General features: G+C 64.0%; 2 protein-coding genes across 3 annotated transcripts; one reads left to right on the top strand and one right to left on the bottom strand.

Annotated features, from left to right (window-relative positions):
- Positions 1–241: 241 nt before the first annotated feature.
- Positions 242–2,498, top strand: MDK (midkine). Of its 2 annotated transcripts, none has more exons than XM_059709526.1 (5): positions 242–355; positions 1,071–1,147; positions 1,289–1,456; positions 1,571–1,732; positions 2,342–2,498. In XM_059709526.1, the coding sequence occupies exons 2-5, from the start codon at positions 1,072–1,074 to the stop codon at positions 2,365–2,367; spliced, it is 432 nt and encodes a 143-aa protein (XP_059565509.1). In that variant the 5' UTR covers positions 242–355; position 1,071; the 3' UTR covers positions 2,368–2,498. The 2 variants fall into 2 exon arrangements, with proteins under 2 accessions (XP_059565509.1, XP_059565508.1); XM_059709525.1 differs by lacking the exon at positions 242–355 and adding an exon at positions 740–837 and having other exon boundaries at positions 2,342–2,497.
- Positions 2,499–2,602: 104 nt separating this feature from the next.
- CHRM4 (cholinergic receptor muscarinic 4) lies at positions 2,603–10,595 on the bottom strand. Its single transcript, XM_059709524.1, has 2 exons — positions 10,481–10,595; positions 2,603–5,298 (listed from the first exon to the last, which is right to left on the bottom strand). Exon 2 carries the CDS (start codon positions 5,281–5,283, stop codon positions 3,853–3,855), a length of 1,431 nt encoding a protein of 476 aa, XP_059565507.1. The 5' UTR covers positions 5,284–5,298; positions 10,481–10,595; the 3' UTR covers positions 2,603–3,852.
- Positions 10,596–12,077: the final 1,482 nt, after the last annotated feature.

Below are 12,077 nucleotides of genomic sequence, written 5' to 3'. Positions count from 1 at the left end.
TGGAACTTCTCAGAACTTGTCAGCTCCCAGGTCTTCCCCAATCCAGGCCTGCGGGTTCCTCCTCCAACTCCCCCCCCCGCCCCAAACCTGCGCTCCGGGAAAGGCAGCGCCACCCCCTCCCGACCCGTGAGCGGCCTCCGGGGCTCCCGTCCCGAGCGCCCCACGGAACCAAGCGCCTCCCTGCCCGCGAGCGAAGCCGTCTGCGGGCTGTCCCGACCGCCTCTCCAGCTGCAAGGGGGGCGCGGGGGGCGCGCAGGCCCGGGGGCGTGGAGCGGGACCCCGACGGGGCAAGCGGCACCAGGGGCGCGGGGGACGGAGCCACACGAGCTGGAACGCGGGCCCAGAGACACCCCGGGTCCGAGCTCCGTCCAGGTCCCCCTCGAAGGCTCGGCAGGGAGGCGGGCGTCCTTCGGGGGCGTGGGGCGGCCCCTGGGAGGGGGCGGGGGGCGGGGATAGAGCGCTGGGCCCGGGGCCGGGGACCGGGGGAGCAGGGCCAGGCGCAGGCCTGGGGTCCGGGGACCCTGGGCTCAGAAAGTGGGGGGCCAGGCCTCTGAGGGCGGAGGGCACCGGCGGGCGAACGAGGATGCGGGACGGGCGGCGGGAAGCCGGGTGGAGGCGCCAAGAACGCGGAGCGGGAGCGGAGGCGGGGACGCCGGGGGCGGGGGCGGGGGGGGGCGGCGCGGGTTTGTGGGGAGGGGGCGGGCCCTTCCTCGGTGGTGGGGGGAGAACGGGGGAGGGGGCGGGGGCCCATGTGACCGGCTCATACCGGTTCTGGAGACAAAAGGGGCCGCAGCGGCCTGAGCGGGACGGGAGCGAAGCATCGCGGGCAGCCAGCGAGTGAGCGCGCGGGCCGGAGGGGCGGCTGTCGGCCGAGGGCTGGAGGCTGGAGGCTGGGGGGTCTGAGCTGCGTCCTGGGGGCGCCTCCCGGCTGTACGCTCCGGAGGAGTCGGGCCCTTTGGGCCTGGAAAATGGGGAGGCTGGTGGGGGTCCCAGCGCGCGGCTCCCGAGGGGAAGGGCGGGCGCGTTCCCCTGACCCGTCTCCCCACCACCACCACCACCCCCACCACCAGGATGCAGCACCGAGGCTTCCTCCTCCTCGCCTTCCTCGCCCTGCTGGCGCTCACCTCCGCGGCGGCCAAAAAGAAAGGTGATGTCAGGCGTGGGGGGCGGAGGAGGCTGGAGACGGGCAGGTGAGGCCGGCCGCCTCGGGCTGGCCTCCTGGGCTCCGAGGCCGGGACCCCTGGAACGGGTGCCCCGGGTCCTGAGCGCCGCTCCCCGTGCGTTTTAGACAAAGTGAAGAAGGGCGGCCCCGGGAGCGAATGCGCCGAGTGGACCTGGGGACCCTGCACCCCCAGCAGCAAGGACTGCGGGGCGGGCTTCCGCGAAGGGACCTGCGGGGCCCAGACCCAGCGCCTCCGCTGCCGGGTGCCGTGCAACTGGAAGAAGGAGTTCGGAGGTGAGGGGGCGCGGCGGGGGCCGGGACGGGGCACGGACGGCCCCCCGAAGCCGGGCAGGCCTTGGCGGGAGGCCACGGGCAGCCCCGCTCTGACCCCGGGCGCTCTCCTGCCAGCCGACTGCAAGTACAAGTTTGAGAGCTGGGGGTCCTGCGATGGGAGCTCGGGCACCAAAGCCCGCCAGGGCACCCTGAAGAAGGCGCGGTACAACGCCCAGTGCCAGGAGACCATCCGCGTCACCAAGCCCTGTGCCCCCAAGACCAAAGCCAAGGCCAAAGGTCAGCTGCGGGGGGAGGGGGCTGCCCCCACCTTGAGGGGCATGGTTAAGCCTGAGGTGTGGGGCCCGGGTGCGTGAGTTCCCCTGTCTGTAGAGACGCCTTAGGGGGGCATGGACCCCGGTGCTCAGGTGACGTGAATTCCTTCTGGCCCCAGTGAGGGCGGTGACGCTGCCCCGTTGGAGCGTCTGGCTTCGGGTCCAGGGCGCATCCTGGAAGGGCTTTGTCCCCTGTCCAGCCAGTGGAGCATCTGGCCAGCTGTGCCCTTTGAGTGGGGAGGGGCTTCGCTGCTCGAGGGTCCTCTGCCCTTATCTGACCCCTGAGTCCCAGCAGCCCAGAGAGGCCACGGGGCAGAGGTGAGCGGGCCGCCCTCGGATGAGGAGGCGCGGCTGTCGCCCAGGGTGGCGGGGCTGGGACTTGAAGGTGATCTGATCCCCGGTGAAAGTTGAAGTTGGAGAGGGGGAGAGGTCCAGCAGCGTAATGGCTGCCCTGCCCCACCGGCTTTCAGGTCCCCTGACTGAGAACCACTAGGGGGCAGAGTTTCCTTCCCCCCCGAGGAGTAGAGGGATCACCTGAATTCTCCTAACACGGTATTTCTTTCTTGTTTTACAGCCAAGAAAGGGAAGGGAAAGGACTAGAGGCCAGGCCTGAATCCAAAGAGCCCCTGGCCCACATGCTCCCTCCCCAGCCCCAGTATAACCCACCAGTGCCTTTTGTGACTTCAGCTTTATCAATCATGCCCGGCCCTCCCCCACCCCCCAAGTGCCTGCAGTGGGGAGGGACAAGGGATTCTGGCAGCTGGAGCCTCCCCCAAAGGAATTTGTTCCCCTGCCCCTGTTCTTACCCACCATGATGCCATTGCTAAAAAACAAATAAAACTCATTTTCTCCCAATAAAAGCTTTTTTTTTTTTTTAATATATAAAAGCCCCTTCCTGGGGATTTTGCTGTGGTAATTTGTTGGGAGGGGGAGAGTGTGGAGGGAAAGGTGGTTTTTCTTGGGGGCTCGGTGCTCCCCGGAGCTCATAGAAAAAGACCAGTTTTGAAATTTCTTCCAAGGCCCCCCACTGCCCCGAGTCCTCTGAGCCTTTCAGTCCTTGTCCGGGGCCACACCACAGCTGGGGCAGGAACCCGCAAGACTAAGGCTGACACTCCCAGGCAAAGGTCCTTGGGTCTGGCCACTGCCAATCCGGAAGGTTCTATGGGTTGGGAGAGTAAAGATAAGGGTTGCTTGCCAGCCTTAAACCCCGCCTTCACTGGCACTGAAATCTGTGGGTAAAGTCCATCTCTTTGTCTCTGGTGACCCAGGCCTCCCTCCCTGCAGAGGCCAAGGGAACACTGCCCACCACAGCCCCCCCTTCACTGGGTCACATCCCCCCCTTCACTAGGTGTGACCTGGGATGAGCCTTCTACTTGGGGAGGGGAGGGCTCTTCAGAATCAGGTGGACTGTTCCCTGCTCAGGCTGGGACCATGGGAGGCCAGGCCTCAGCTCCTGAGTGAATGGAAGACATGCTGGCCCATCCTGACTGGCCAGGGCTGTGCTGCAGAAGGGGGTGCCCCAGAGCCCACTCTGCCTGGCCTCCAGCCAGCCCACCCATCCAACCAGTACCTGGCCGAGTAGCTGCAGCAAGGAGTGGGGTTTGCGAGAGGGGGCTGAGCCTTCATGCAGGGTGCAAGGGGGCAGAAAGCACCGATTACAACGGAATGGGGAACCCTACTCCTTCCTGAGCCTCCTTTCCTAAGCTTTGGCCTCTGCTCCTCCCAAGGGGGTCCTGGCTTCTGCTCCCCTCCAGATGTCCATTCTTCCAGCCCCGCTGGTTAGTCATAGGGCAGGTGCCCACGGAGGCCAGTGCCCCCAGCTCCCTGAGGCAGGACAAGAGAGATGGGTCAGGCAGTCCTGCTTCAGACCCTTCCTAGGGCTGACCCTCCTCTGAGCAAAGAGCTGGTCTCTCTGAATCCAGCCAGAGCTTCTTCCTGAGCCTCACAGGGTCTGGGACCTCTGTCCTCTTCAGCGACTGTGAACACGAGAGGTGCCTCCAAATCCTGCCCCTGCAGCAGCTGAGCCACGTGGTCCCCCAGCACACACATGCGACCGCCAGGACCTCCTATGACGCCCCTGCCTGTCTACCTGGCAGTGCCGATGTTCCGATACTGGCAGAGCAGCAGGTGCCTGAAGGTCTTTTTAAAGGTGGCATTGCAGAGGGCATAGCAGGCAGGGTTGATGGTGCTGTTGACATAGCAGAGCCAGTAGCCAATGGACCACACCGTCTCAGGGACGCAGCTATTGCAGAAGGTGTTCACCAGGACCATAACGTTGTAGGGCGTCCAGGTGAGAATGAAGGCCAGCAGAATGGCAAAGATGGTCCGCGTCACCTTGCGCTCCCGGGCTGCCATCTGCCGCTTCTTGCGCACCTGGTTGCGGGCGATGCTGGCAAATTTGCGGGCCACGTTGGTCGCTGGACGCATGCCAGCTGGCGTGGCAGGCACAATCTCGATGGCTGTCACACACTCGTTGCCTGTCTGCTTCGTCACAATCTGGATCTTGGACCATTTCGAGGCTGGGTGGAGGGCCCGGGGCTGTAGGCGAGGGGTAGGCGTGGCAGGCGTGGTGACCTCCGTGGTGGACAGCTCTGTGGGTGGCTGTTCCTTGGTATTCTGGGTGGCGCTGCCTGAGCTGGAGTCGTGGGAAGTGTCCTTGTCGGCCACCGGGCGTGGCGGGGGCCGCAGGGCGGGCGGAGGGGCCTCCTCCGGCTTCCCGTTGCGCAGCTCCTCTCGGGCCGCTGCTGGCGGGGCCTTCTTGGTGCTCTGCTTCATCAGGGGGCTCTTGAGGAAAGCCAGCGGCTTGGCCTTCTCCTTCGGGCCTTCCGGCCGGCGCTTGTGAACTCGGCTGCGACTGGCCAGGGAGATGTGGATGTACAGCACCGTCATGATGACCACGGGCAGGTAGAAGGCAGCGATGGCCGTGCCGAAGGTCACCGCCGGGTTGGACAGGAACTGGATGAAGCACTGGTTGTCGGGCACTGTCCGCTTGCCCACCACAAACTGCCAGAACAAGATGGCGGGCGCCCAGAGCACGAAGGACAGGACCCAGGCGGCAGCGATCATGAGGCCGGCCGTCTTGGTGGTGCGCCGGGCCGGGTAGGTGAGGGGCTTGGTGACGCAGAAGTACCGGTCAAAGCTGATGATGAGAAGGTTCATGACGGAGGCGTTGCTCACCACGTAGTCCAGGGCCAACCACAGGTCACAGACCACGGCGCCCAGAGGCCAGTAGCCCTTGATGATGTACACGGTGTAGAGGTTCATGGAGAACGCGCCGATGATGAGGTCGGCACACGCCAGGCTGAAGAGGAAGTAGTTGTTGACCGTCTGCAGCTGCCTGTTGACCTTGATGGACAGCATCACCAGGATGTTGCCCACCACAGTCACCAGGCTCAGCGAGCCCGTCACCGTGGCGATGAAGACCATCTCCACTGTCTCGTAGCGGTTAGGGGTTGCTGTGACCAGGCGCACAGACTGGTTGCCTGAGCTGCCGTTGACGGGTGTGAAGTTCGCCATTTTGGTTAGCAGTGTCTGGAGGAGGAAAGAGAGAGAGGAAAGGTGAGCTGTCGAAGTGGATTAGAAGGGGAACGTGGGGGAACGAGTCGAGAGGCCAGAGGAACCTCATCCTGCGGAACTTTAGGGAGCTCTGTCCCATCACCTCCTCATTCGCGTGTGCATCATTTATTGAGTGAGCGCTGGGCGCTGCGGCACCAGAAGTGAGTGAGACACACTCGGCCCCCACTCTCACGGAGCTTACAGTCGGATCAGGAGAGACATACAAACCGTGAGCAACAACAAAGAAGTGCCAGAAAGAAAGCAAGGAAGAGTGATGGCACAGGGAGTGGATCGGGGGACAGACAGGGCTGCCCCTGCTGGCTGATCAGTGACGGCCGGCCTCTCCGGGGAGGTGATGACAGGGAGGCAGCCACATGAGCTTCAGAAAGTGGCCTACTCAAGGGCAATGGCCCTGAGGCATGTGTGAGACAAGGACCGAGGGCCAGTGTGGGTGGGACCCAAGGAAGGAGAGGAGAGGGATGAGTGGTCCCAGATGTCAGCATGTGGGAAATATTCATTCAGTCCTTGGATCATTTATTTTCTTTTCTTTTTTTTTAATATATTTTATTGATTTTTTACAGAGAGGAAGGGAGAGAGATAGAGAGTTAGAAACATCGATGAGAGAGAAACATCGATCAGCTGCCTCCTGCACATCTCCCACTGGGGATGTGCCCGCAACCCAGGTACATGCCCTTGACTGGAATCGAACCCGGGACCTTTCAGTCCACAGGCCAATGTTCTATCCACTGAGCCAAACCGGTTTCGGCTATTTTCTTTTTTTAAAAATATGTTTTTATTGATTTTAGTGAGAGAGGAAGAGGGAGGGGGAGAGTAACATCCTTTGGCTGCCTCCTGCACTCCGCCTACTGGGGACTGAGCAGCAGCCCGGGCTGGGAATCAAACCAGTGACCTCTTGGTGCATGGGGCGACTCTCCACCACTGGAGCCACACCAGCCAGGGCAGCCTTTTGATCGTTTCTTAAGCAAACTACCAGGGGGCCTGCTCTCCAATCCCTTAGCAGCTAACATTTACTCTCCACTAAGTGCCAGACACTCTCAAGACTTTTTATATAAATATTAATTCATTTCATCCTCACAACAAACCTATGAGGTAATACTGTTATTTTTCACTGCTTATAGTTGAGGAAACCGAGGCACAGAGGTGTTAACCTGACCAGGGTTCCACAGCTCCTTGACATCATGTTGCTGTCCCGGAGCTACGAGTCTGGCTGAGGGAGGCCCAAAGACTCACCAGTGATCCAGCTGGGGGAAGGCCTCTCAGAGGACCCAGGAGGTGGCATGGAGCCGGGAGCCTTGAGGAGGAGGGGCGGGAGCTGTGCAGAGAGGCTCAGGGGAGCACGTTTCTCTCCCAGAGCTCTCACCCTGCCCTAGGGCATGGGGGCGAGGTGCATGGTAGTTGGAGTCTGTCAGCAACCAGGGGCTGAGACCCTTGAGGCATCAGAAGCCCAAAGGGCCATCACTGAGGAAAGACATACCTGGCTTCCCAGGCAGGCGTCAGGGTCAGCCCCAAGGCCTCTAGGAGGACCCAAAGGGTGACAGTGTCCCAGAGAGAAGAGAGGAGCTGCTGCAGGGGGTCCCGTGGCCTGCCCCTCAGGGCAACCCTGGGTCACCAGTGCACCAGCTGGGGTCCCCCAGCATAAGGCCCCAGCCCTGATCCTGTGCGCCCTCCCTCCCAGGCTCCTCTTGACCTCCCCTCCCCCTCTTCCTTTCCCAAACTTGTGAGGGAGGCCCACACCCTGTGCGCTGTGCCAGGGCAGCCGCCCTGCCCAGCTCCTTCACACCCGCCAACACGCGCACCATTACACACACACGCCTGGGCCCATCGCAGCACCACCAGTCACTGTCATATACGCAGTTCTGTGCGTCTGTGTGAGAGCGAAACCGAGGGGGAGAGGCAGCGGGTGTGGAGGGAGGAGGAAGAAGGGACCAGCACTCGCGCTGCTGCCCGGCTTCAAGGCCAGCGGGGGCTGTGTGGCCCTAGACAGGCCGCCTCACCTTCCTGCACCTCTCTCCTTTGCAAGCGAGAGAGGACTCCTCGGGACAACCCCCCGCCTGAGCAGCTATGGGGATCAGCAACTGAACTCCATCTCCAGCATGAAAATGCACTGGAGGCGGGAGCCAAGTCCCCGTGACCCCCAAGCCTGGCCTCAAACCCCCCCTAATCCACCGTCGCAGACACAGACCCAGCCTCCTGGCCTGGCAGTTTAAATTTGCCTGCCAATTCCTGGGTCCACTGCAGGGAGAGGCTCGGAGATGGGTGGTGTCACCCCCTCAAGGTCACAAATGAGTCAAGATAACGCCCCCTCCCCGGGGTCCGATGGCCCCTTTCAGCTCTGAGAGCATCTAGCGGTGCAGTGCGGTGCGGTGCTGTGGGTACAACCCTGGGCGGGACTGAAATAAAAGCTCAGGCGTCACCCTCTGAGCTGGGTGGGAGGGCTGAAGCACCAGCTTGGAGAGGCTGCCCTCTCAGACACAGGCAGGCAAGCAAGGTGGGCAGGAGTGATCTGTCAGCCGGCCCCAAGGACACCGTGGTGCTAGCCTCTCCGGACCAGGACACGGCCAGCGAGATCAGAATGGGACCCAAGGTGCTGAGCAGGAAAAACATAATCGCTCTTGTTTATTGAGTGTTAACAATGAGTCAGGAATCCCTCTGAGCTTTTTCTATAGATTACCTGGTTTAATCCTTACAGCAGCCTGAAAAGGCAGGTAATGTTAGTTTCCTTCATCTTACAGATGTGTCTTCTTACCGATAATGATCGTGTTAATTAAGTTGCCTAAAGTCAGCCAGTGTGTCAGTAGGCAGCGGGGCAGGTTGAGAACCCCGGAGCCTCATTCCCAACCCCAAATTCTGCCTCAGCGGCAATTCCCTGCCTCTTCTCTCTCCCCTTTATAACGACACAAGTAGGAGTGGGTTGGGGAGGCTTGCGCAGGGTCCCCACCCATTTCCCTCCGCCTCCCCCACTTAGTTTTCCCAGAGAGATCTCCTGTCTCCATTTGAGGACATCTTGTCTCCGGGGAGGTGGCGGGCGGTTTAGTCCCGCGCTGGGCCCGCTTGGGGAAGCTTCCAGCTGCAGACAGGGCGAAACGCCGTGTCTCCCCGCCCCAGTTGTCTTTTTGAACCCCTCAGTCTTCCGCAGACATCCTGACCAAAACTCTCTGTCTCGTTTCTCTAGGATCCAGGACGCCTGGGATCTGGCGAGGCGAGCAGCCCCGCCCAGGGTTGCACGCACCGCTAGATGGCGATGTCGGCCCCTGGGTGCCAGCTCCGGCCCTAGAGCGGGGAGCCACCACCCCCAACTCCAACAAGACCCAGAGCACAGAGGAGGCCCCAGGCAGGGATCCCCTCGCGGTCCTCGCCCGGGAGCTGCCCTCGGCTCCGCGCGGGGTTTAATGGTGGGAAAGTTAAGGGCGCCCGAATTCCGGCCGGCACCGGCGAGGAACGTGTGGGCGGGAAGGCGAGTTCGAGTTCGGTTTATGTGTGATGACTGGGGAGCGCGAGCAGAAGCGAGTAGCTGTCTGCATGTGCGTGTGTGCGCGCCGCTCAGCCACGCCTGGATACCAGTGCGCCCCGTGTGCGCGTGAGCATGCCCGCGCCGTGTGGACACGTGCGTGTGCATGCCTGTGTGCCTGGACTGCTGTGGCCTGGGGGTTGCACACGGTCGGGTGTGCCTGTGCCTGTGAGTGTGTCTACACGAATCAATGCAGGGCTGACAGTAAGTGCCCGCCAAACGCCTCTGCTGGGAGATTCAACGCAGACGTTGGCTGTCTGAGCGCGGATCCAGTCGGGCCAAGAGCCGGCGTCTGTGGGCGGGGAAGGGTTGCAGGACCAGGCCGGACTACACTCTGGGTTGCAACGGCCCCTGGCCTTGGTGCATTGTGTTAGCTGAGTGCTCAGTAGTGTTATGCCCCCAACGCTTCGGTGCGGAGTCCCAGCCTTGCACTGACTTCTGTCGAGGGGCCGCTGCTAGAGTCCCCCACTCGGCCTGCGGGACACCAGGCTCGGCTCAGTGTGCCCACTGCGTGTTCTCGACAAAGGGCGCCAGTGAGAGGGTGCAGGCAGCACCTCTATAACCGGAGGCCCAGACGGGGGATTGGGTTAGGAAAGTGTCGGATTCTTCTCCCACACTCCCAACCCTGACCCCCGCTGGAGAAACACGGCGAGCCCTCGTGTCGGGAGTGGACACCGGTTTCTCCAGCCCAGGGATTGGGCGGGCCTCTAGGGCCGGGTTGGGACTTACTAGGCCCATCTGGAGGCTCCTCCATGTCGCCCTGTCGGTCCATGGGTCGTGTCTTTCTAGGGCCCCGCCCTCCCCCACCCCTTAGCACGCAGTTCCCGAAGCCTCTGGGCGTGGGCACGGTGCTTTGCCGGGTCCCGAGCTCCCCCATCCCCTTTCCCGGGCCAAACGGGAGCGCGCGCTCTGGACACCTTGGGGGTAGGGGTGGGTTCTTAGGCTTTCGCGCTAGGGCTCCGGGAACGCTGGGGCCCTTGGATCTGTCCCTGGGGGAGGAGAGGGGACTCAGGAATCCAGGGGAGAGAGAAGGGGTGCAGGGGATTTGGTACCGACACTGATCCTGACACTTCAACCAGGTGGCTTGGGTTTAACGCTGATCTCCGCGGCTCCGGGCAGGGGCAACAGCGAGGGAGCGTCCTGGAGTGGGGGAGGGGCGCCAGAGAGGGCAGGGGTGCTTTCCGTCGGGGTTCAAGGTCGCTGATGGCGGACTCCATGGCCAAGAGTGGGCTGGCGGCGCCGGGGGGAGGGGGGGCAGGGAGGCGGGCGGGAAAAGGGCTCTTTGGGCTCCACAGCCCCACGCCCTGCAGAGCCGCCAGTGGGAGGGCTGGAGTGCGGGTCCTGCCCCCGACGGCTGCCCCTGCCTCCTCGGGGCTGGGAGCGGGCACACCCTGCCGACGTCCTGAATGCCCATTGCTTCCCAGAGGCGCACCTGCAGCCTCCGCGAGGCTCCCGGCCTCCCCTCCAGCCGTGCCCTCTGCAGCCCCCTGCCCCGCGCTCCCCCAGAGATGCCTGGGGTCCCTCCCGGTCGGACAGCCTCTGAGGAGCCTCAGAGGGTCCGCGAGCCCCGCGTCCTTCTCCCCCAACCGAGTCCCCCCACGCCCCCGCGCTGCCGCGGAAGTCACTTACCAGACACCTCCGCCCGCTCCCTTCGCACCTGACAGACGGCGGGAGAGAAGGGCGGCCCCGCGGGCCAGCGGGCGGGGCGGGCGGTCGGGCTGCGGGCCGGGGGCGGGGACGGGGTGCGAGGGGCGGCCCCTGCTCCGCCCGCAGCTCCCGGCGCTGTGGCTCCGACTCGCGCTCACGCTCGCACTTTTCCCGAGCCGCGTGATGTCACGGGGAGGCAGCCAATCCTGGTGGGGCCGCGCCGCCCGCCCGGGGCCGGCCACCCAACGAGGACGCGCGGGGGGCACCGCCGGGGCGTCGGGGACCCCAGCTACGCGCGCCCCTCATTGGAGCCGGCCGGCAGCTCCCCACTCGGGCATCGTGGGGACACCGCCCACGCCGACAGTGTGGCTTCGCTGGGGGCTCGGCCCTCTGAGAGGCTGGGGGGTGGGGTGTCCGCGTTGTCATGGGGATGCGGCGCCCCCTCGCGGGCTGGGGAGAGAGCTGGCAGCCCCGTCTGGCTGCGCTCCCCACCTCCGCTCTGACCAGGCCCCCGGGACTAGGAGATGGCCTCGCGCCCAGCTCGGACCTCCCTCCCTCCGTCGTCCCGCGCGCAGTTGGACTCCACTAGGAGGTTGATGAGTGGGTGGGGTCGGTTCTGCTGCCGCGGTTCCGTCGGGGCAGAGCCGAGGGCCGGCGGTTTCTAACCCCGCGGCTGCGTGCAGGCCGCCGTGCAGCCAGAGGAGGGGCGCCGTCGGGGCTGGGGAAGCAGCTGGGGAGAGAAGAGCGGCGACGGTCCGCCAGGGAGAGAGGAGCTCGCCCTTCGCACACACTCCCGCCCGCCCCACACCCCGCCGCTCGGCCCCCGCACTTCAGGCCGCGAAGGAGTGAGCGCCCTCCCTCCAGCCCCGGGATGGGATACGCAGCCCATCCAGCCGGGGCCTGAAGGTCGAGTTCACCGATTCCTGGGAGGGAAAGCCCAAGGTCACCTGGGCGGAGCCCTGAACGAGACCCCGGGGGAGGCCACTGCTCTCTCGAGGTCTCTGGCAACCGACCTGGAGGGCCGGAGGGCCGCGGGTGGGGCAGCCGCGGGCCAAGAGCCGGGCGCCTTCAGCACCTCGGAGAGCTCCCCCCAGCCCAGACCTTGCGGCTCAGCTCCGCGCGCCCAGGCACCAGCGCTCGGCCTCCGAGCGGGTTCCCGGGCTGACCAGGGAGGGATTCGCCCCCCACGCCCGGCCGCGAGGCCTGTCACACCAAACTCTGCGCCAAACACTCGCTTAACCCTAAAACACATGGTTCCTTCTCTTGGAAAAACAACTCAAGTCCCGACCCTCCTTCAGCCTCACCTAAGAGATGCTCAGAGGGCTCTGTGTGGGATTGGCGCGGGGTGGGGGGGGGGGTGGAGGCGGATACGCAGTGGAGAAAGGGCAAGAGCTACTCGAGAAGGGGCAGAACTCAGGCAACGCCAGCTGCAGCTGCGGGGGCTCTTGGTGAGGTCTCCACGCTGAATGCGGAGGTGGGGGTCGGTCCCCAGTGCTCCTGGAAGGAGAGGCCTGGAGCAGGCGGGTGGGGCTAGAGTGAAAAGCCGTTGTGCTTCACAAGAATGATTTGTTCTCCCATG

The sequence above is a fragment of the Myotis daubentonii genome, chromosome 9, assembly GCF_963259705.1.
Source record: "Myotis daubentonii chromosome 9, mMyoDau2.1, whole genome shotgun sequence".
NCBI lineage: Eukaryota > Metazoa > Chordata > Mammalia > Chiroptera > Vespertilionidae > Myotis > Myotis daubentonii.
The sequence above is the reverse complement of the archived record's forward strand: the minus strand, read 5'-3'. Positions and strand labels throughout refer to the sequence as shown.

Coding starts and splice junctions, on each gene's coding strand:
- CHRM4 (XM_059709524.1), bottom strand. CDS start 5,283: ATGGCGAACTTCACACCCGTCAACGGCAGCTCAGGCAACCAGTCTGTG.
- MDK (XM_059709526.1), top strand. CDS start 1,072: ATGCAGCACCGAGGCTTCCTCCTCCTCGCCTTCCTCGCCCTGCTGGCG. Junction 1,148..1,288: donor CGCGGCGGCCAAAAAGAAAG/GTGATGTCAGGC, acceptor CGTGCGTTTTAG/ACAAAGTGAAGAAGGGCGGC. Junction 1,457..1,570: donor CTGGAAGAAGGAGTTCGGAG/GTGAGGGGGCGC, acceptor CTCTCCTGCCAG/CCGACTGCAAGTACAAGTTT.